The following is a 25200-nucleotide window of genomic DNA, read 5'->3' as shown; positions in this document are numbered from 1 at the left end:
GGCATTAAAGTTTTTCTGATTAAAGGTTTAGTTCACCCAAAAATGAAATTTGCTAAAAATGTGCTCACCCTCATACATCTAAGATCAGGATGAGTTTGTTTCTTCATCAGATTTGTAGAAATGTAGCACTGCATCAGTGTCTCAGCAATGGATGCTCTGCAGTGAATGGGTGCCGTCAGAATGAGAGTCCAAACAGATGATAAAAACATCACAATAATCAACAAGTAATTGTCATGAAGTGAAAAGATGCATGTTTGTAAGAAACAAATCCACAATTAAGACATTTTTAACTTCAAACAACTGCTTCTGGCTAAAATGAGTCCATAATCCATAATAACACTTCCTCCAGTGAAAAAGTTGTTTTTTTTCTGAGTCAGGAGAAAAAGCCAAAACAGTCTAAAACAGCTCTAAACAAATACGTAGCTGGATTTTGATGTGAGAGACAACAGGAGATGGACTTTCCTCTGGATTATGGACCTATATTTTGACCATGAAGTGATTGTTTAAATTTAAAATGTCTTAATGCTGGATGTGTTTCATCTTTTGTCTTCTCCAGATGTTAACTGATGGACTGGAGTGCTGTGGATTACTTGTGGATTATTGTGATGTTTTTATCAGCTGTTTGGACTCTCATTCTGACGGCACCCATTCACTGCAGAGCATCCATTGCTCAGACACTGATGCATTGCTACATTTCTACAAATCTGATGAAGAAACAAACTTGGTGACCTTAGAGTAAATTTTCAGCTCATTTATGTGCCAAAGCCAATGACTCTGCTCTAATCGTCATTATTATCATTCAGACCGGGAACCCTGAACATGCAAAAGATGCATGATTTCATCTGAACTGATTTCAGGACCGGATTCAGACGTTCCATTTGTTTCTGTGTCACCTGAAGCTTCCAGAAAGAAATCGTTTTAAAATATCAGGTGTAAAATGGCTTTAGTAAATGCCACACAGCTGAAATGATGGGAACATTCTCCTTGGGAAAAAGTAACCAGTAGAATTAATGTGATAGTGGAAGGACTTTTAAATGATTTGATAAACACAACATTTTGCAGACATCATGATTTCTGGAGACGCCTGAGTGCTCTGGTCCTCATGTCTTTGGGTGTGTTTATTTTTTGCATTAAATGTCACTGGTCCGGCTTCCAAGAGCCAGATCCCCCAGCGTGGAGAAGAAGTCTTCCATTTCCTTCTCGAGGAGGCGGTTGCGGTTTCCTCCGCACGCACCCGCCCACACATACTTCATCTCAGTTTGATCTCAAGCATTCGTTTTCTTTTGCTCTCCTGTTCCATCTCTTGCTCAAGTCTCTCCATCTGTGCACACAGAGCTGAACTCGACTCTTCCAGCCTGCAGAGGGCAGAACACAGACGAAAAAATATATGTTTTTCTTAATTAATGTAAGATATTAAAATTGTAACATTTACCAAATTTGATATTATTGCTGTTCCTTTTGATTTGTAAAGACTGGACTGACTAATTATTTGATTCTAAAATAACAGTACATTTACGTCGCCCTAGTAATGGGGTTACAGAAAACAATATATCAAGAAATGATTACAATTTGCTTTGTTCAAAAAAAAAAAATAAAAAAAAAAAAAAAAATAAAAAAATAAAGAAAAAAAGAAAAAGAAAAAATAAGTATAAACTGGTCTTTAAACAAGACATTTACCAAAACTACAGTAAATTTAAAAAAAAAAAAGTACTGAATATGGCAATAAATATTTTAAGTGAAACATTTTTCAGGACAGAATTTGTTTCTAAACAAAGTTTCTTATACAGTTATTAACGGATGATAATGTTTCAGAGGACCCCCAAATTATTGAAAAAAAAATAAATAAATTATTTAAAACATTACTTTTCAACACACTTTGGAAAAATGCTGTTTTTTTTTTTGTTTTTTTTTAATCAAAAGCACAAGTACATTTTGTCTTTTTAACAGGACGTTTTCTCACAGTATAAATGGATCTTTATTCATGAAATGTTTGTATGTTTATATATTATATATGTTATGAATGATGTTACCTTGTTTTGATTTTTTAGTGCAAATTATGCTAAAAGTACAAATTAATTCATTTATTTAGATTCAGTTTATGTTTATAGTACGGATCCAAAAATGAACCCCTAACCACAATCCATCAAAAAAAAAAATTCTGCCAATAAATTAATTCCAGAGAGCCTCAGACAGGTTTCATTTGAAAACAATATTTCTTTTACAATTATTAACAGAGTTGGTCTGTGATTTTTCAGAGGACAACCAAATTATTAATATATATATATATATATATATATATATATATATATATATATATATATATATATATATATATATGTTGTCTTAATAATATGTTGCTTACATTTTTTCTCACATAGTAAAAAATAAATAATGAGCGTTTGATTCAAATTAAAATCACAAAAATGTTGTCTTAATAATATGTCGCTTACATTTTTTCTCACATAGTAAAAAATGAGTGTTTGTACATTAAATTATGTACATGTATTTTATAAATGGAGAATCTTTCAAGAGGTCATATTATTTCTGCTTGGCTTCAAAACATTTGAAAACTCCTGACATAAAGGAACAGTTCATGAAAAATGAAAATTCTGTCTTCATTTACTCTCCCTCAAGTTGTTCCAGACCTGTATGAGTTTCTTTCTTCTGCTGAACACACAAAAAGATATTTTGAAGAATGTTAGTAACCAAACCGTTGACGGTAGCCATTGTCTTCCATAGTATGGAAAAAAAATAATAATAATATGGAAGTCAATGGCCACCAGCAACTGTTTGGTTAATAACATTCTTCAAAATATCTTCTTTTGTGTGTTCAGCAGAAAAAAAGAAACATATTGGTTTGGAAACAACTTGAGGGTAAATAAATGACAAATGTTGACAATTTTTTTTTTTTTTGGTGCACTGCCACTTTAAGCACAGTACTAAGTTAATATTTTTAGTAGAAAAGATGCTAAAATACAGATTATTTTTTATATTTCTGAGAAACATTAATTTACTTGAACAGAGTTTAAAGGGGTCATATGATTTCAGGTTTTCCGTTGTGTTTGCTGTGCTGTTTGTGCAAAGATCAGATCCGATCCATAAAGTAGCAAAGACTGAAGTCTCAAACCCACAGAGATATTCATTATAAAGTTAAGACTCGTCCACATCTCTACATCACTGTGTGGGAAGATTTACATAACACTGCAAAGAAAAAAGGCATAACTTTTATTCTCACTGTAGTATTGTTATTGTGGAGATGCTGTGTGTTTCCAAATATGGTAAGGGGCGTAACATTTCTGTCACACGCTTGAGGTATTCAGCCAATCACAATGCACTGGATAGCTGGCCAATCAGAGCACACCTCACTTTTCAGAGCGATGAGTTTTGTGAAAACCGACATGTTTCAGAAAGACGGCAGAGAGGAGACACAATAATGTACGGTATGTGGAAAATAATGTGTTTTAAACCTTAAACCATGTAAATGCATTGCATTACACCAAATACACAAAATAATGTGATTTTTAGCATCGCCACATTACCCCTTTAACTATAGGAGTCATTTTTCAACAAATCCAACCGCCCTTGTAGTTAAAAAAAAACAAACAAAAAAACAGCAGCCTTACTTTTTAATTCTAGATTCATAAGTCTGTTTCTGCTTCCTCAGCTCCTCTTTGAGTTCTGCCACGACGCTGACCAGAGACGAAGGGCTTTCTTCTGCATCTCCGTCTTCATCCACGACTCTAATGACCGGTGCGGCGCTCCCATCGTCACCGCAAAACAAACCGCTCGCGCGCTTCTCCTCAGCGTCCTCCTCGTGTTCGTCAGGCCTGGCTTCCTCCTCGCTCTGTTCCTCCGGCGCTGTCCCCAGCGGCTCGCCTCCACAGTCTGTGACGGAGATCTCACAGGACGAGGTGGACCACAGTGCGCTGTCCATACTCAGCACGCTGCCCACACTCGATGAAGACGTGACGTTGTCGTAAGTAGACAGTCTCTGAGAGCAGCCCGAGTGTTCCCTGGAGCGTTCCCCAGACGAGGTCCGGCGGTGTCCCCTCAGTGAGGACAGACCGTTCATTAACCAGTTCCCACCGTCCACCGCGGAGCCTCCTTTGGCCGAGGAGCCTTTGAAGGTGTACTTCCATCCTGGAAGCGTCTTGGCCTGCTTACTAGGGCTGACGGCTGTCTCTCCCTTTCCCTGAGGCGGGGGCTTGGAGGCTAAAGCGGGGTCCGCAGACGGGCAGGTGTGGAGATCCTCCTCAGAGATCCAGTCCTCCAGGTTGGACTGCTGAAGTTGCTGGCTTTGGTCCTTGAGCTCCGTCTGGTTCTGTGATGTTTCGGAGTCTTTATCAGTGTACAGGCGCTCGTGTTTGCTGATGAGCAGCGTCATGAGATGCTGAACAAGGGAGGTGCCTATAACACACACACACACACACACACACACACACACACACACACACACACACACACACACACACACACACACACACACACACACACACACACACACACACACACACACACACACAAAAAATTCTACACTCAAAAAAACACAACTAAAAGTTATGTTTAAGTCATAAATTGGATGCAGTGTCCTAAAATAATAGGTGAGAAACAGTTCATGAACAGACTTCACTTCAAAGGGTTGTGACAGGGTTCAGGTTGTGGTGCTTTCCATAGACACCTAATGTTGTCATGACATAACTAATAGTGAACGACAGAAAGGGAATGTCTTGGTTATGTACGTAACCCTCGTTCCCTGATGGAGGGAATGGAGATGCTATGTCCCTATGACACAACCTCAAACCATCGCTGGTTGTCAGGGACACGTTCTCGGCTCCTCAGCATAAAACCTGAGCTAAAACCAGTGTAAACGCCTCTTTATACCTGCGTGCACGGGGAGTGGCTGAGCATGCAACAAACACTAGCCAATTTTCATTGGCATTTTCTCTTAATCAGAGAGAATTCGGGCTACCAAGTCCCCCGATGTCTTCGTGACATAACGTCTCCGTTCTCTCCATCAGGGAGCGAGGGTTACATACATAACCGAGATGTTGCACTTTATAATGTTTACACATTTTCCAGAAAAAAAGTTGCACTGGGTCAAAACTGCACTGTTGAGAGGAATACAGTTGCATTGGTGTATATGTTTATTATTACATTTAGAAATAACATAAAATGTACTGTATTTTTGAAGCTAAATAATAATAATAAACATTATTTTCGAAGTTGTAAATAAAACAAATATTATTGGAGTATCTTTACAAGAAAATATTGTTTCAGTCTCTCTACTTTAAAATTTCACGATTAATTTAGTGTTTTACTTGCCATTTCTTTGTAAATACTTAGGAAATTACAACCAATTTCTAACATATCTGACATGAAATAAAATTAATTTTGTATGCTTGACATTAATTTAATTATCCAAGTTGCTTTAGAATACACGTTGCAGCACATTTCAGATGTAAAAAAAATAAAAAAATAAAAAAAAAAAAAAAATCCGTATTTTTTTAATCCAGAAAGAAGCCTACAAAATTGAAAACATATATATTAATGAAATAAAATAATTAGTATATATAAATGTGTTAATAATATAAAGGAACTGTATCTTTCTGTACATGCTAAAATATTTAGTAGTGTGTAGATTATAATTGCATTTATGCCACAAATGTAGGCTACATCAGGCACAGCTGGTCCAACGTCCTGCAGGTGTCTAGTTTTGAAGTCTGTTTTGTTTGATAAAGTAATGTGTTGGAAATTCAATAATATAAGTGTTTACCTTCCATAATAGCTACAGGATCCTCCATGTTGGGACGGAGGATATTTGGTCCGAACACGGTGGCCAGGTTCTGTACACCCATTTTATTTTCACTTGAGTGAGACTGCACCTCATCCAGAAATCTACAACGACAGAGCTCACTTTCAGCACCGAAGCGTGAAAACGACGGACAAAAATGTGTCTGAAATGATTATGTTGGACATACTTGCATATATATTTCAAAAGGTTGTAATTGGCAGCTGGAAGGGTCGTCACTAGCTTTTCTAATTCTTGTATTCCCTGTGGAAACATGAAGTCATTACAGCCATCAAAACGTCTCGTGCTTCAAATTCAAGTGAAAATATCGATGGTTTATTTTATATTAAAGACAACCAGCCTTCTCTAAATGAATCAAGTACTTGAAATTATTCACAGATTATGTGTATAATGTAATCTGGGAATTAAGTTTTGACTTGAGCTCCATGCATCCTCTGCATCTGTGCATCGCATCACGTCAGCTGAGGAATACTGGCCAGCAAACCACATACCGACTGAAATGGCTTTCTGTTTTATGAGCACACAAACATACATTTTGACAACATGACTGCTGAAATATTATGTACTAATACCAGCAAACAAATCCTGTAGGTATGTACAGTTCAGAGCAGCCCTGTACATTCATATGATAATTCATTAAGCAGCTTGTTCCAACACGGCAGCTGCGTTCTTTGGATTCAGTTTTCAGTAACAGCAAATGTTCAGAAGTCTGTTCAACACATCAGATGGGGCATTATTATTGTCATCAAAGTATTATTTTCCTATTTTTGATTTGTGGAAATATTATCAGTAGGTTTATGACTACAAGCCAGAATTTATTTCTAAACTAACAAGCTCTTAATGAGTGGCAACTTTAAGAACTTAATGTTAATAATTCTGGTGCAGATTTTTTTTTTTAAAGCTTCATGTTTACAAACTTGTACTTAATAAAAATAGTAATAATAATAAATATATATATATTATATATATTATATATATATATATATATATATATATATATATATATATATATATAATATATATATATTTAAACAATTATTATTATTATTATTATTATTTTTTTTTTTTTTTGCTAAAGGGAAAAAACTTAATGATCGCTTGAAATAAACAATTGCTTTTAGATATAACCCAGTTTTTAAAAAGGGTCCAAAAAGGGTTAGGCAATTCTTTCCTGCTCTTTGTGATTTATGGAAATAATATCAGCAAATAACTTAATAATAACAACAATTTTTTACACACTAACTAAATCTAAACAAACAAAAAACTGAACTAAAACACAAACTCAAACATACTTTAATAAAAAAAACATCTGTGCGACTTAATTTAAACACACACACACACACACACACACACACACACACACACACACACACACACACACACACACACACACACACACACACACACACACACACACACACACACGCATATTTTAATTACAAAATCACAAAAACATCTGTGCGACTTAATTTATAGCTCTATATAAATACATATATATAAAGCAATATAAATCAATATAATATATAAAAATATCAAAAACAATATACCAGTTTTAACAGGGCTGAACAAAAAAGGTTAAGCCAAACTAATCATTCCCCTAATGTTATAAATGTGGACTAGTTTGATGTTTGTAACCCTTTGTATAATAACACTTTATTAAAAAATTGTATCCTTTTTTTTATTTCAGACATTATTCATATAGGCTACAACTAGCAATATTCATTGCTAGAAAATAACTAAATTACAAAAACAGCTGTGTTTAGCATATCCCAGTTCTTACCCAGGCTACACTGAGGGTTAAGCACCTCTTTCCACTGACCATTTGTAAAGAAGCATGCTCGACCAGAAGTGTTTGTTTAGCTCTTCTTCTCTACACTGCTGTTCAGATTTCGTGCAGTCACTAACCTCCTCCTCATCTTTGGCCAGGAGCTGAGCACAAGTGAGAAAGTCCTCATACTTGCAGAAGGGAACGACAGGCTCGGGGAGCTCCCTGAGATACAGCTTCAGCAGGGAAGCCACGGTGTGGACATCGGTGTTACTAGAAATGACAATTATAGGGTTAGTATGAACGGTTGGTAACGGTTTAGTGTTCCGCGTCTGTGCTCGGAGTAGATGTACCTGTCAAACTGAGGTTTATCTCCACAGTCGAAGGCCTCCTGAAGCTCCTTCACGAGGTTGGCTTGTCCTGGCATCCGGAACAAGCCTTCTTCATCAAGACCCTGTTCCCTGATGAAATCCACACACTGCTCCACTAAGAGAGGGGCGAGACGAGGACCAAACTTCCTTTCATATTGTACAGTGTCCTCCAAACGCTGGCCAAAAATGCCTGTAGAGACGAAGCGGCTCATTTTTAGCTTATATCAGTCAAAACACACATCACTTTTTACAAAAAGATGTACGGTACAGTGATAATACTATTCTACTTTGATCATTACCATAGTGATTTCTTTCAATAATTCAATATTCTTTAGATTAATAAAATGTTCTTCACACTAAGAAAATGTGGTTATGTACTTAGTTTGTTACTTACTTACATGTAATGAATCTAGAATATATGAAAAAAAAAAAACTTCTTCACGATATTCTAATTTTTTGAGATGCACCTGTATATGTTATATGCTGAAATTCAACAGCATTTAATGCAACATTTACTTGAAATTGACCACAAGTCGTTTTATTATATATTTAATTGTATACAAAATCACCTGTACTTTTCTGACTGACAGCTTTACTCCAAACGACAGTACAGCAGCGGGAAGATTCACACTTACAGTGGACATCAAAGTATTTCAAAGAACGAGAGAATCGTTTTACACAAGTATATTCTCTTTCCATCGATCTCCTCTCAGCGCATGTTTCTCATCTCACGTTTTGATGTGGATATAGTCCTTAGAAGTTGTTTTACGCCTAGTTGTCTTAATAACGTCAATCCAAACTTAACTGAAAAGCACAGTCTTTAAAAAAATCCAGTAGATTGAATCTTCTTCTCATTGGCGTCAGTTGGCGTCGCTTTCAAGACCACGGTAACAGAAGTGCTGCTTTACACTTGCTTTACATTGCTTGTTTGAACTTTCTATTAATAACATGACTTTGTAATTTAATCTTTGGATAGTGAGGCATTGACTCTGCTCAGTGATATTTTTGTGGGCGTGGACCACTGACAGCACTGGTGATATCATGTGAACATACATGAAACATTCAATGGAGGGGAGAAGTAATGACCAAGGTCTAACTAACTGACTATGTAGCAGTATATTTATTTTAATTTAATGGTTTTACCTCCTCCAAACGGAGCCCAAATGACCCGTCTGATGGCCTTCACCCAGTCGTCCGTGTCACTCTGGGAGTTGGCCATGAGTAGAAAGGACTCATGGCTCATCCCAGCCTTGTCTTTCTCACCAGCTGAGAAGGAAAACAAGTGAGGCGATCTGTCAGATGATGGAATTACTTGTTGTTTCACCATTACATCACTGTTTATTATTCAGAGATACATATCAGTTCATAAACATTGCTATCATTGCTTGCAACTAATTTATGTGCCAAGATAGGAAATGACCCCAGATGCAAGAGCTGCTAGCTTTCTGTTGTTCCCATTTTTTTTTTAGATCAAATGAATAGCTCATATTTTTCACCAAGATGGATTTAGATATGTCATTATATTTGCACACACAGAAATGTCATGCAGTCATTTTATAATGCTGCTGTAAAGAGTTTAGCCTGAAGTAATGTATTTATCAAGGTGCTGTAACTGGTTGCAATTTTGTTTTACTCATCATTCAGTCGTCTTTTTATGGAAGCTTATTTATGCTGCTAACTTTTTATCTCATGATTTGTGATACATGTGATTCATGATACTAATGTGTATCAGTCACTCCTCTCTTCCTTCTCTGCTAATGTCTCCACTGCTAAAACAACCTACAACCATAACAAAATTAACAATTCTTCTAACTCTGGCATGCTCTTTAAATATTTTCCTCGCTCTTTTCTCCTCCTCCTCCCCCTCAAGCATCAACTCTAACAGCTGACTTTGCCACGTTTTTCATTAATAAAATTAAAACCACAAAATCACAAACACCAAAACCACAAAATCACAACCAAACATCAAAAACAAACACACACACATCCACATCCTCACCCTTTCACACAATGAGACAAAAGTCTCCACAATGGCTTCAGTTCAAAGCTTCACATTGATAGATGAAAAAAAAAAAATATCGGAAGCATTGAACAGCCAATACTCTGCTGGCCAGATAAAATGACTAGAGGAATTAGTCATGAGAAGATAAGTGTTCACAGCAGTGTCGACTGAATGGAAAAAAAAAACAAGTACTGATGCAATTAAGATAAATAAGAGAAGCAGACCCAGCAGTTATCTGAGGCTAACGCTCTCACACAGAGTGGAAAGCATAATGAGGAACCTTCATTTCTTACCATGGTGTGGCATTTTGTCAGCATTCATGTCTCTTTAGGATGTGTCAGAATGCCTGCCGATCTTGTGGGGAAGAAAAACATGGGCTTGTGGCGAAAGAACAACAGTGATCTGATTAAAAGTGAATTCTGGGGACTTTTTTCTTTTACAAACAACCAAATTGTGTTTATTTAAGCATGGAATACATATTGAGTGCATGCTTTTACAAACATGTAATTGTGTTTCATCTGTTTGAAATATTCATGTGTGTTCCTGGGAATCGAAGGCAGGACTTTGCATGTGATCTGGATTATGTGCTGTGTAATTCTGCACAGGACTGAAGAAGGTTATCCAAATTGACTTTTAGAGAAATATTACGAGCAGGAGTGATTATGCTCCTTATTAACATCAACTGACAGATCCCACAAACAGACTGGAGGTATAAGGCCCCAATGAGAACATCAACAGCCATTACACTTCTTTGGTGACTATATTGCCTTTTTTAATTATTGGTATCTGATTGGTATTGATAATCAAAGGACTTACTTGTGCCAAATCAAACAGTAAATGTTTTGTACACACACCTGCAAACCTGTGGCTTTTCGGGGGAAATTCGCCATTTTAACATTGAAATAAGCAATTCAGGTGTGTCATCCAAATCTGAGGAGTTTGACTTTAGGGAAGTGGAACTGACTGTCTTCAGAAAAGTTTTTTTATTTTTATTTTTTTATATATTACCTCCATATAATGCCTAGTGTTTACCACAGTACTTTGCATACGTGGTAACTGCTGTATTTCTGCTTTTCCATAAGAGCCATCTACTGTGCATTTTTATTCAACCCGTCTGTTGTTTTTGTTCAGACCAATGTTTATCATTTTATAAACTTTGTTTTTGTCAAAACTTGAAATGTAAAGTTGTTTAAATCATCATTTTTACAGTATTTATTTTATGATTTGAGCAATTTCAACTTCTGATTCTAATTATTTATTTATTTATTTTAGCTTGCAGGTATTTGTATACCTAGTTACAAAAGTACTAACAAGTGCATTAATCTTATTTATCATATGTAACAAGTGTCTATGTCTGGTTTTATTATTTACTCATTTTGAACACTTGAAAATGACATGCGGAGGGTGTAGAGGTACAATCTCAGACGTCATCTTGATTAGCTATATTAAACATTGCATAAACATTATTGAACAAACAACTGCATTATGAACAAACTATTCCATACAAAAATAACAAACCATACCTAGGCTTTTATATATTTGTATTGCCCCCAACAACACTGTAACTAAATCTTAAAGAAAATTCTAGAAAATCCTTGCCACTTGGATTTCTGCGTGTGAGCACATGCACATGAACACAAAGGTGTTACCTCGGTTTAGAGTTGGTTTGTGCCTCGGTGGCTTACAGCAGCCCTGTCCCATGATGCACCGAGGCGAGCTGCTACTAATAATCTCCAACAAAATATCCACCAACAAAAAAAAAACACAACAAGTACCTGCACAAACAACAAATAATTCAATCAAAGTGTGTTTGCTTCAAACCGTCACTTTCAGAAACAAATCTTCAGTAGCTGTCATTTACATCTCAAGCTCATACTGTACATCCCGAAAAACCAGCGAGTAGAAAATACTTCTGATATCTCAGTTCAGCTCAAGCAGCACCACTTGACTTCTGTTTCTCTCATTTCCACTGACTTCTCACGGTAGACTGACAGAAGGAGACGGCCTGCTCTGTTAGTCCTTTCTAAACACCTCAGTGCACTTGAGCAAACAAACAGCACAAGATGCATCCATCTCAGAGGACCTGATGCAGAAATCTCACTAAATATCACAACTTTCTATAGCAGGCATGGGTTAGCAGATCCAGAGGCTGCCAGGACTCGGGTCACAATCATGCTCTAAATGCCTTTGAAAAATCTCCCAGTAATGCCATGCATTTCCCACTGGTTTAAATCCCATTTTTGTATCATCACTTGTCATTTATGTCCCTGAAATGAATGGTGCCATTGTTGGATTTTATTTTCCTGTTGTACACAATCTTCTACAATCTTCTTAATAAACTGAACATAGGAATAACTTTGATATTGTTTTTATTATTTGAAGATGAACACTTACTGGACTGAAACAACTTAGGTTTACTTGATTATCCATGCAGCATTTTATAGATAAATCAGTGAGTCTCAAATATGGTCATCAGGCTTTTGAGGAACGTTTATGTGTTCATCTCTCAATCATCATTGTATTGCATTGCATTGTTATGATCATTACGCATTTAAATTTCATAATACCCAGACATATTATTGTAGTGAAAGCTTATATTTATATCATGTTATGTAAGCAGTCTGTTACACTGTTATGAAGATCTCGCATTACATACTACCAGAATTTCATCTTTGTGGCCATTTAAATATCAACATCTGCAGCAATTTGCATCATTTCTATTCAGTTTGGGCCTTTGAATGTTTCTGAATGTCAGTTTTTCCTTGATTCAGTTTCGAGTCTGTGCACTTGTTCATCAATCTTTCCATTTCTTCATAGTTTTTGGAACTTCTTCATTTTCAGAGTCACAGTCAACAACAGGCCAGGCATCTCCAGACAAATGCCGCACTCGTTTTAAAGTTGAGAAGCATGAGGGAGCTCTGAAATCTGCTTGGTGACATGTTATTGTTTGTTTTGCATGGAAAAGGGACTTTGCCAATAAGCTTGTTTGACTCAAAGGAGCTGAAGCGTGCCGGTCAGACGGAGACTGTGGTTAAGGGCTCTTCTCTGTTTACTGATCTGACATGAGAAAGTGCTGTTGGGTGTAGGAAACTGCTGCTAATGTTTTATGCTGTGTGCGTTTGGCTGTTTTATTTATTGTGTTTGGTGCATACTTAGGCTAACAACAAATTCAGTTATCTTAATGTTTATGATGCACTGTAGGGGTGAAAAATTGATTCACTGATGCATCCTGATTTTTTTTTCTTGAACAATTCTAGATCGAGCTATAAAAATGCATCAGAATTTTACATTAATTATATGCAAAACTATTCAGCAAATTGCTCTAATTACAGAAAAATAATTTAAGAATTATCTGATTCGTAATCTGGATCTGCACAGGTTGATTTTATTCTTATTCTGCAGTTTTTCTTCTTTTTTTTCTTATGGGTACGATTTCACAGATTTTCACCATTTTAATGTGATTATCATGTGCAAAAGAGAGAATTAAATATCTTGGATTTAGAGGTTGACTCCAGTTTTCTTCGCTTTATTGTTAAGAAAAAGAATCTCTGATGGGTGTCACACTCATGTGTAATTTACTCGTCATAAATAAAACACACACACAGTCAGCATCAGTAAATCAAGTTGGGCAAAATCTGTAATCAGTGTATTCTGGAAAGCCTATTCAATTTCAAAAGCCATGCATGCTGGTTTCAGTAGAGGACATTGATTTGATGATTTGATATGAAGATCTGCTCACCTGGCACAATCTCAAAAAGGTGTCGGCCAGGTTCTTCTGGGTTGGCTGTGAGTTCATTCACTTGGCTGCCCTTCAGTGAGATGCAGCCCTGCACAGACGAATAGTTAGAAATGCATCACATAACCTTTACTGATCTGTTGAATCAATCAGACTTAATTACCATGTAAACTTGAATATGATTCTTTAATCAGCATCAAGTCTCCTAGTCTTCTGGAAACGTGTTACCAGGGATTTTGAGCCTATTGTACAATCAAAAGCTTGAACATGTGACGGTTTGCCATAATGCACATTTTCTGAGTGCATCCTTCAATTAGATAAACGGTGAACTGAATGAAGTTCAGAGATTATTCTCCAGGGAGCTGAATCTGTCTGGCAGTACTCAAGACACTTTCCTTTAATTGGTTGTTGTTTTTTAGAATATTTTGAATGGATTGAATCTCAAAAAATCTTCTTAAGAAAGAAATTAAGATATTTCTTAGGATGAACTCCAGGAAGTTCGTAAGAATGTTCAATTCTTGAAAAAATCTTTAAGAAGTTAAAGAATATTTCATATTCAAATTAATATTTTGTCAAGAACATTTGACTTTTCTTAAGAAGAAAATGACAAGCTTTGGTATTATCTGATTGTATGGATGGTCTTTGCACTGATCAACAACTCAAACGTTTTTTATTTTATTTAATTTTATTTATTGTTTTCTTTTTGCGCTACCTCCATATTACTGTATAATAACTAAAATAATTTTTTTTCTGTGTATGGCTGCTTCCATATTTGCTAAAAGTTTAAAATAGTATAATTAAAAATAGAAGAAAATACTGTAGCGGTTCATTTTATTCTTTTTCGTGAATCCAGCCCCAGTTCTCCTTCAGAACAACTATGAAATAGCCCAGTTCATGATGCATGGGACGTAATGCTCAATACATCCACTGTCACCTTTTATCTCAGCGTGTGATTTGCTATGAGATTTGCCTACACAGGCCTTCCACTTTGTATCCCATTGATTAAAGGCAGGAAAAGTGGGAGGGATGACATTTTCGCACACATCCTGGCCAGCGCAGCATGGGCACAGAGTAATGGTGCTTAGATGAGTATTGACAGTCTCCTGTGAGGGATGCTGTTCATCTGAAGAACTCACTAAGGCTGGACCGTATTGATTGCTTAATATGAGATGGTCGAAAGCAACGTGCAAGCTCAGATTGTGGTGGAAATATGACACAACTGGGCATAAATGGAGGAGTTCACACTTACTAATAGCTCTATGTCACATGAGGCTCTAACATAAAGTGCTGTCTAGAATCTAGAAAATGTTCGTAGTGTTTAAGTGACGGATGTCACATTTATTGACTGTTTTTTGCCCTCTTTTGTCGGAGATCTGCCACTCTCAAAAAAGGCATGGCTTGTGACTCTCAGCTGTGAATTTTTGCATTGAGATACATTAAAATACTTTGAATACTCTGATTTGTTTCTCGGCAGCATCAGTGCATTTATAGTGTGAAACATACAGTGAATATTTGTGCTTATGATAGGAAGACCACTTTTTGGTAGATCGTTTTCACTACAGGAGGACTTTATTCACCCCCTGGAGCCATGTGAGGAACGTTTTATTACAGATGCATGCACTTTATGTCACATCTTTTGGACTGTTGACAAAAAGCACCCCAATTGTAAGGCTTGGAGGGGCCAGGACACTTTTTAGAAAGTCATATACACCTATAGAATACTTTGAGGGTGAGTAAAACACAGGCTAATTTTCATTTTTGGGTGAACTAACCCTTTAAGTCGTGCCTTTAGCCCTCTTGTACCCTACTTCGCATATACTGTAGAAGCCATTGGACAACCGTCTCAGTAGTGCAGTGATGCAAATTCAGAGTAGTTCAACCTCCAAATTTCTTTTGTACGTCTTCAAAGCTGAACATACCTGTGGTTTGGTCTCCTCTTCATCCTTGTAGAAGTAGAGGTGGTCAGCACGCAGCACAAACCAGCGCAGCTGCCAGTTCTTCATGATGCTCCTCTGCTTCTTCAGCCAGCCGGCCTTTAGCACTCCTTCTTGGAGACTCGGTGAGCCACGTGATGCCTCTCCCATCACCATGCTCTTGGACCTGGCTGCAGGTGATGAGAAGAGACGTGCATGTCAGTGATCAAAGACATCATTTCTAGTCATGCATGATTTAAGGATGACAAGCACTTACAGTAGCAGAGGGGAACTGTCATCATTTACACAAAAGCAGAACTGTAGGCTATTGTATGATTTCAGAAGACCTCATGAGTCATAGCAACCACTTTTTCTGAGACTTTTGCGATGCTTTTGTGTCTTTTTTGATGCTTGACAGCTTCACTCTCCATTCTTGGCATAAATGCATGGAAAAAGTGATCTGAGCGATTTCTTAAAAATCCTCTTTGTTTTCCACAGATGAAAGAGAGCTTCACCAGAAACGTGTAGCTTAGAGATAGGTGCTGTGTTTAAACTGTGAGGCAGTAATTTATACTAAATAGTCAGTGAATGATATACTCAACGATTCAAAATGATTTTTAGCATCCAGATAGTGTTATAGTAGTTTTTTTTTTTAAATAACAGTATTTTTAATTTTTGTATTTTCCATGTTCTATTTATTTTTAGTTGAGATGTTGGTAATTTAGTTGTGTTTTTGTCATTTTTATAAGTCATCTTGTGCCTCTGGGCTCTAGACTCAAAATCAATGTGTGGCTTTCAGAGAAAGAGAAGAAATCAATGTGTTTTTCTCATTTATATTATTATATTAAATTATTTTTCACTCCCAATCCACTGGTGAGCTGGAAAGCTGACTGCTCCTTAAGTACCAAATGCATATAGAGTGCGGAAGTAAAAATCCCATACATTTTATTCATAGGGAAGTTGATTTAGAACGATAGAACTTAACAATGTTTGTCCTTTTTATTAGTAATGTTATTATTTTAAGTTTAGTTATTTTTATTAGTCATTTATATTTCTATATAGTTTCTATTATTTGTACTAGTTGATATAAAATGTACAATATTCTATTTTGTTTCAGTTAACATTTATTTTAAGTTGCAAAAATGTTTTTTTTTTTTTTTTTTTTTAATAATGGTTTTGGTTACAGCATTCTATAATAACCCTGCTATAAGCTTCTTTGCTATGTGTGTTCAGATTCATCCTCTCTGGTCTGTACCAGTTACCCTCTGGTAAATGTATCTGGGATTCTCCAGTATCTCTTTCCCAAAGGGAGTGAGTTCTCATGCTCTAATAGGATCTCCTGAGTGTAATTTAGTCAGAGGCTCACTTGATATAGAAGCCTCTGCAGTCTGCCATTTGATGTAGTTATGATTTTCATGGATCACTTTTTCATGGACCAAAATATTTTGGTTTGATTCTTCTGATTTTGCTCTGACACAGGCCATTCAGGCTTAAAGCTGGACTACTGTATGTACAATCTACTGTATGTCACCATTGATCATTTATAAGTCTGTCCAGCACACACAAGCCATCTTATGCCTCTGGGCTGTAGACTCAAAATCAATGCATGTGTGGCTTTCAGAGAAAGAAAAGAAATCGATGTGTTCTTCTCATTTATATTATTGTGTTATTTTTCACTCCCAATCCACTGGTGAGCTGGACCGCTGACTGGTCATTAAGTCTGTAATTCATATAGAGTGCAAAAGTCCGGATACCGAATAAAAAAATCTGTATTTTCTCTATATGGAAAATGGTTTTGAATGGTAACTTATATAACCATTAAACGTATCAGCTAAGAAGTTGTTAAATGATGATATATGCTTTTGTTGAAGCTGTCAGCCTGCATATTAATAACTTATTTTTTAAATAAACATGTCTAACACTCCTGGTGAAAAACTACATTACCCACAATCCTGCAAAGAAATCTCCACCAATCAGAGAAACAAAACAAGATAAGTACAGCAGGAGAACTCTTTAGTGCTACTCCCATGATGCACTGCTCTAAAACTACTGAAATATTTGTATTCATGTGCCTATTTTGCAATAAATGTTAAATATTTCGTTATTATACATATACTCAGCATCTTTAAATCAATAGTTTTATATTTCTCCATTTCTCCACTCTACACTTAAAAATCAAAAAACTAACTGAAAAATTACTTCTTTTTTTTTGTCACTTTCAACAAATGAATGGGAAAATTACTTCTGGATCCGAGGACACTGAAAAATTATGCTAAATTGTATAATTGACCATGGTCTCAAGCAACTTATTTCCAATAATGTTATGCAATAGCTCTTGTATCATGCTATGATGCACCTTTGTACCTTATTTAACCCAAAGAGTGCATATTAGTAACTTAATGGTACATTACAGTACCTGAAGTGTACGCATTAGTACTGTTTGGAAAGGGCACCATCCCAGTGATGGATAGTGGAGAGTGTGTGCAACAACAACAGTCTGACTGTTTTTATGTATACTTTGCTGTCTCCACTAGAATTAAATGTTGAGCACAGATCTGGAGGTACTGAGTCAGGCTCTTAGAGAGACAGATGTGTGATGTCTTTGCGTCCGTCTTCAGCGTCTCTGGCCTCTGTTTACGGCTGTTTGCAGACTTTGGTATATTTCCACACAAATGACATTTTCGAAAATGATTGCAATGCAGTTTGTGCAAATCCGGAACAGAGATCGGCTGAAATAATCGTGTAAGTTCCAGGGGACTTTCTATCTTTGAAAAAAATAAAAAAAATAGAAAATAGAAAATGCTCATAGTGCAGGAACAGTATAATGGAAAATTTTAGTGGTTTTGAAACCGTGATTTATTTTAATTTTTTATTTTTATTTTTGAAACCGGTAATTCATATTCCGCAGCCCTAACTATGAACTTGGTAATGGCAAATGCAAATCTTAAGTTTCAATTTCTGACATCGTTCACTCACTAAATGTTTATTCTGACTTGGCGGGATGATAATTGCAGTCTTTGGTTCAGTAGATAAAGTTAGCTAAATTTAAGCGAAATTTGCATTTTATTCTATCGTAGGTGAACACTGTAGGAACCAATTTGCTTAAGGAGTATTCCATTTTTATTTCTGTGAGTATTTCGCAGTATAAAGTAGAAAAATATAAATCCTGCACACTACTCAAGTCTGGATCATCACAAAAATATTTTAATGTGCAGTGTTTTGGTCAATTGACTTTCCACAGGCTTACGAAACATGCAAAGTAGAAGCATATTTATAAACACATTTATAGTGAGTTCAGTCAGCTGTTAGTCATGATAACAGGCCAATTTTTCTAGCTTTCTTCATCCAGTGCACCTACAATTGATTTGGTTGTGCCTAGCTTTCTTCATCCAGTGCACCTACAATTGATTTGGTTGTGCGAGGCACAATATATTGTTTTTTGTGAATATTATGCAGAAGTAGGAACTTTCAGCTTTGATGTGTGTAGCAGAAATGCAAACATTCAGTGTTTTAAAGCTCCCTCAAAGCTGTAAATTTGTGGAGCACATCACAGAACCGTTTCACACTGCACTCACACTAACACTAATTTCCAATCCCCATCGGTTATTATCATTTCCGAAGCTGAAAACAAAAGAAACAAAACACACACACCCAAAATCTCCAAATACACCAACACTCATACCTCACACACTCCCACTTTGTCTTGGGCGTTTCTAGGATGTGGTCACTAAAACTGCCTGTTTTGGCACGGACAGGACCAACTCTGAGAATAGTTGCCTCTAAAGTTGCAGTTAAAATATAGCGGAAAGAATGTTTTCAAGTTGTGCATGAAGATAGTGTCAGTACTGGTGCCTTGATTGTGGCATATAAATTTGGCACCTTAGATAAAGTCCACCGCTGGTTAAGATTAGCAACTGCAAGAAACAACCCAGAGCATGGGTTTGCATACTTTAAAATGTGAACTCTAAATCAGTGTTATTTTACTATCATTAAGGTACTTTTATAGCTTTTTTAAAAATATTTAAAAATTGTTTGTCGATTTCTTTATTTTACCATTTTTTACATATTATTTTTTTTAATTGTATAGTGCGGTTCCTTCACTCTAATTTTAGTTTTTTGTAAAAAACATTTTTAAGTACTTTTTACCTTTTAATAATTTTTAGTAATTTCAGAAATTAAATATATACTATATATATATATAATATATATATATATATATATATATATATATATAATATAGTATATATACTATATATTATATATCTATATTGTAATTTATTGCATGGCAAAATTAGTACTGGTTTGATTTTGTTATAAAACAAAAAAATAACAACAATATTTTTTATTATTTTTTATTATTCCTAAATTAAATAACTGGTTTGATTTTGTTATAAGACAAGCAAATTATATCTAGATTTTTTTTTATTTTTTTTTATTCTAGCAACATCAGTGTCCAATTAGGTTTGATTTCCGCAAAATACACCAACAAAATAAATCAATACCTACAATCAATGGATTTCCGTGGAATGCATGAACTAAATCAATGTATACCTTCAATGCAAAGTCAATGCAAATCTCTTAGTATAAAAGCATCTGCCAAATGCATGAATATAATGTAATGTCCATTGGGAAATAAATAAGGTATAATGTACAGTCAGCTGGTCGCTATCGCAAAACAAGCCCCTCAGGTTGATGTAAGACCCTGCCACAAAGCAGAGAGGTCCCGAATCGCCCTGAAGGGTTTATTTTGCGATAATGACCGACTGACTGCACATTATCCAGCATAGTGCATGTCTTCTGCCAAATAAATGACTGTAAATATTAATCTGAGCAAGAACTCGGTTACCTGGGATGTCAGTTTTACAGCTTGACACTCTTTATACAATAAATGTGAGTGCTGCAGAATGCTGCGATTGACCAGAATCAAGCTTTCCAGAGATAAATAAATAAATAAATGCATGGTTCATGGTTGAACATCTCCCAGCAGATGCTGTGATGCTCAGCAGGTAGCATAAGGCCGGTGGGGGAAGGGCAGGGAGCTATCGGCAGGTTTCAGAGGACATAACGGGCTAAATCGCTCAGCCTTTTACATGCATTGAGCTTTGCTTATTAACACGGCGTCATCCATCAAGGTGATGCATGAAGAATGAAACCTTGTGCTCTGTCTGTGCGTCACATCTCACCCGAACCTGAGCTACAGGCTGCTGATGAAGACGATCGGCGCTCTGTGTGTAACATGCATCGGTAGATGCTCGTGGTTTATCGTATGGTCAGCCATAACACAATGAGAGTAAAAAGATAAGACTTATTGTGTGCATTTACATTTATCTTTTTAATAGACGCTTTTATCATAATCTCGTTTTAAATCAGAATTTTGAAGGTGTAAATAGCTGAATTATCAGTCGGATAGTTGTATAACATAGTCGTCAACCGCTATGGGCATTTATTTCCCAATATGGACATCTATTATGGCAAATATTTTGCTCATTTATAATATAAGGTCAATACAATTTATTTACATCAGTTAGAATGTAAACATATGCACTGAAACAATATTTTTTTTTTATAATCAATAAAAAGCTGACATATAGTGGCTAAGGGAAACAATATATGCTTTATATATATATATATATATATATATATATTATATATATATATATTTTTTTTTTTTAAATGTATATTATAAATACATTACCCTCAACTCAAATTAAATAAAAAAAAACAATATATTTCTATTCTAATAAAATTACCTTCTTAAAAATATAAAATAAATATATATATATATATATATATGATATATGATATATATATATATAATATATATATATTATATATATATATATATATATATACACTTTTATACAGTTTTATTTAATTTAATACATTTTTATTTTTTTAATGTATATTATAATGATATCAGATATGTGTAAATAACTCAGAGATATGTGAAAAACAAAAAAAATTAAAAAAAAAAAAAAAAAATAAAAAAAAAAAAAAAAAAAACACACACAAAAAACACACATAAAAAAAAAACAAGCACACACACACGCAAACACATATGCATATTACATACATATACATAAAATTAGTAGCAAAATATAATTTAAAAGCATAAAAATAAATATATATAATTTTTGTTTAACTAATATCTATCTATCTATACAAAAGTATTCTATTTATACCTGTTCATATATTTATAGAAATATTAAGTGGCATAATCGAGGTGATCCAGTGATGTGCTGCGAGCAGCTGAAGCAGAGATGCTGTGAGATGAAGCACGTTCAGTGTGTGACAGATGAAACACAAATGTACCTCTCCTGGTCTGCCTGATCTTTGGACTCAGCATGGCTGCCATCGATGGGCTGCGCTTCCTCCGCTCTTCATATTCCTCCTCCTCAGATCTTCTCTCGGTGCATTCTCCCTCCTGCTCCTCTCCTCCTCGCTCTCTCCTCTCTTCTCCGCTAGCTCGCTGACCTCATGTTGCAGGCTGGTTGGGGGCTGGGGGAGGGATTCCTCTCTCTCACACACACACACACACACACGCTCGCTCTCCTCTTCTTACTCACACACACACACACACAAAAACAACCACACACACACACACACACACACACACACACACACACACACACACACACACACACACACACACGCTGGTCCACACCCACCAGGCGATGCATTATTCATCATCGCTCCTCTACATTGAGCAGTCAGTGTGTGTATGATTACAGCAGGCTGCCCTGCAGAGTAAAGCCGCCCGCCTCGTAATTGGTCTCAGGCATGTGTACTCGCACTCCTCCGTCTCTAGAGATTTCTCACCCTGCCTGCCTCTTGTGCACACATATCTCCATAAGAGATGTGCACTACTGGAGCAGGCCACACTGTAAAAATTATCGTGAATTTAATGGCAAAAGACTGTAAAGATGTTACAGTAAAAACCTTTTAAATGGTTAATGGTAAATTTCCCTACTATATACGGTGACAAAATTTATTGGACATTACATGTCATTTTACGGAAGTATACCGTTTTTGGAAATTGAAAAATAATGTATAATTTACAGCGAATAACCGTAAATTGACATTCCCAGAATTCCATACGTTACATTTTAATTTTATTTTTTATGTTTCTTCTTAGTTTTTTTTCTAATGAGTTTTACACATTAGGGTTGTATGTTACATCTAATGTTGTTAAATTAATGGTTATTGCATTATTTCAGTTTCATGCTGAGGGTGTTTAGTGTTTGTGTGAATGACTCTGTGTACCTTCTATATAAGTTAAAATTGAAAAGCTGCTTGTGATGGGCTTTGGTTCATCATGTGACTTTCTCATCACCTCCTCCATTAGTTGTTATCAGTGTATTTATTGTATATATTCAGTATAATTTTTTTTCAGTATCAATTTCAGTGCTTCAATAAATTGGTACATTAACATTATATCAGTTAAAGAAATTACGGTATTTAAATGTAAATTTAAGTTAAAATGAAACAAAAAAACTAAAATTGTTGCTACGTATTTTTTACGGTAAAATTCTCTTTCCCGGCAACCACACAAGCTTTTTTTTACTGTAAATGGTTTTTTTTTTTTTTTTTTTTTTTTTGTTTTTTTTTGTTTTTTTTTTATTTTATTTTTTCTTTTTTTTTTTTTTAATTTTTTTTTTTTTTTTTTTTTTTTTTTTTTTTCCCTTTTTTTTTGTTTTTTTTTTTTTTTTTTTTTTTTTTATTTTTTTTTATCTTTTTTTTTTTTTTTTTTACAGTGCTGTACTTAATCTGCAAGTAACTAGTCAAGTGGTAAAATAATACTCAAGCTATTCATGAATTGTACCTGTTGGCACTTTCTCATTCAGATATCATGAATATAACTTATAGTCTAATTACAGCATCACACATATTACCAAAAAATAACTGTTATGTTTTTTATTGTTCAACACATATTACCATTATGCTCACACATCAATGCCTATAATATCAAAAAACAAAATCTCGTTGCCAGCATTTAAATTAGCAAAAAATTACATCTCAATATTTATTTAAAATATATCAAAAACAATACTCTAAAATCTTTCTAAAAAAAAAAATGAAAAAAAAAAAAAAGAAAATTAGTTGCCAGCATTTTTGATCATTTTTAGAAAAGTTTAATGGCAGCCAGAATATTTTGTTCATCATGTATAGTGTGAGTTACCGATTAGAAAACTAATGCATATAAAGCTGGATATGTGGCGCTAACCTTCAAATGCATCAGTTTTCAAATCTCGGAGCATGCTAAAATTGTTTAGAATTCATAAAGTAATATTCTTTAAGTAATTATGCAAAAATTAGGCTTTTTATTAATCGAAGCTGTGGACCTGCAAATCATACTTTGTGTGAAAAGGAATAAAAGTTTTACTGCCTCTAGAGTTCATTTCAACAGGAAACTGCAGAAGTACTTTTTTGAGTTTTGCAGAAATGTAGGTACAGTAGAGGCACACATTTATTTTCAATGAGCCTATGTTGGGTTTTGGAATGACATAATCCCGTTATAATCTCATGAAATTAAGTTATTTTGAAACTGCTGAAACCAGGAAATGTAGTCTGTAAGGTTTTTTTAATTACACTATATATATATATATAAGTACATCTTTATATATATATATATATATATATACTATATAATAATATCAGGTATTATAATATACTATATTTAGTACAGTACAAAAGGTCAAAAGTTTGGAAACATTACTATTTTTAATGTTTTTGAAAGGGAAGTTCTTCTCTTCTGCTCATCAAGCCTGCATTTATTTGATCAAAAATACAAGAAAAAAAAAGTAATATTGTGATATATATTACAATTTGAAAACTAATTGTTTTTAAATTTATTATACTTTGGAAATTACCATTTATTTGTCTGTGATGCATAAGCTGAATTTTTTAGGATCATTATCCACATGATCCTTTAGAAATCATTCTAATATGAGGATCAATTATCAAAGTTGAAAACAGTTCTGCTTGCTTAATATTTTTTCAGAACATGTGATACTTTTTTAGGAATTACTTTGATGAATAAATAAAAAAAATGTTTATTTCTTTGGAAGATAAATATTTGGTAAAACAATAACACTAATGGTAGTAAATTTGGGTCAGTACAATTTTTTTTCTTTCTTTGATTTAAATAAAATCAGCATACTTTTAATTCAGCAAGGAGTGTTAAATTGATCTCTCTCCCAGATCAACAGATATTAGGCAATGTGGAAGTATAACTGTATAGTATATATTATTAGAATATATATATTAGAATTTTTTTTGTGTCTTATTTTAATAAATGGCAGTTCTTTTTATACCGCTTTTTATTCAGTCAAATTATAGTAGACAGGGGCAAGACTGTTCCCAACACGTCATCATAAATTCAGGAATATTATAATGATTTCTAAATGATCATGTGATAGACTGGATGGTACATGTGACACTGAAGGCTGTGAGTAATGATGGGCTGAAATGTCAGCTTTGGCATCAGCAGGAATAAATTATTTTTTTAAAGTATATTCAAATAGAAAACTATTATTTATTAGAAGTTGCCAAAATAATAGTTCACAATATTACTAGTTTATTCTTTAGTTTTTGATCAATAAAT

At 34.8% G+C, this 25200-nt stretch overlaps 1 protein-coding gene across 1 annotated transcript; it reads right to left on the bottom strand.

Annotated features, from left to right (window-relative positions):
• Positions 1-669: 669 nt before the first annotated feature.
• Positions 670-22156, bottom strand: LOC109096554 (rho GTPase-activating protein 22-like). Its single transcript, XM_042734729.1, has 10 exons — positions 21909-22156; positions 15603-15787; positions 13687-13774; positions 9089-9211; positions 7928-8135; positions 7715-7847; positions 5979-6052; positions 5774-5895; positions 3624-4407; positions 670-1355 (listed from the first exon to the last, which is right to left on the bottom strand). The coding sequence occupies exons 1-10, from the start codon at positions 21949-21951 to the stop codon at positions 1250-1252; spliced, it is 1866 nt and encodes a 621-aa protein (XP_042590663.1). The 5' UTR covers positions 21952-22156; the 3' UTR covers positions 670-1249.
• Between the last annotated feature and the right edge of the window lie 3044 nt (positions 22157-25200).

This window comes from Cyprinus carpio, chromosome B12 (assembly GCF_018340385.1).
Source record: "Cyprinus carpio isolate SPL01 chromosome B12, ASM1834038v1, whole genome shotgun sequence".
Lineage (NCBI taxonomy): Eukaryota > Metazoa > Chordata > Actinopteri > Cypriniformes > Cyprinidae > Cyprinus > Cyprinus carpio.
This window is presented reverse-complemented; position numbering and strand designations above follow the sequence as displayed.

Excerpts from the sequence above, each read along its gene's own strand:
- LOC109096554 (XM_042734729.1), bottom strand. The coding sequence starts at position 21,951 with ATGGCAGCCATGCTGAGTCCAAAGATCAGGCAGACCAGGAGAG. Across the intron at positions 9,212-13,686 it reads CCTTTTTGAGATTGTGCCAG|CTGGTGAGAAAGACAAGGCT; the intron begins GTGAGCAGATCT and ends TTTCCTTCTCAG. Across the intron at positions 1,356-3,623 it reads TATGAATCTAGAATTAAAAA|GCTGGAAGAGTCGAGTTCAG; the intron begins GTAAGGCTGCTG and ends TGCCCTCTGCAG.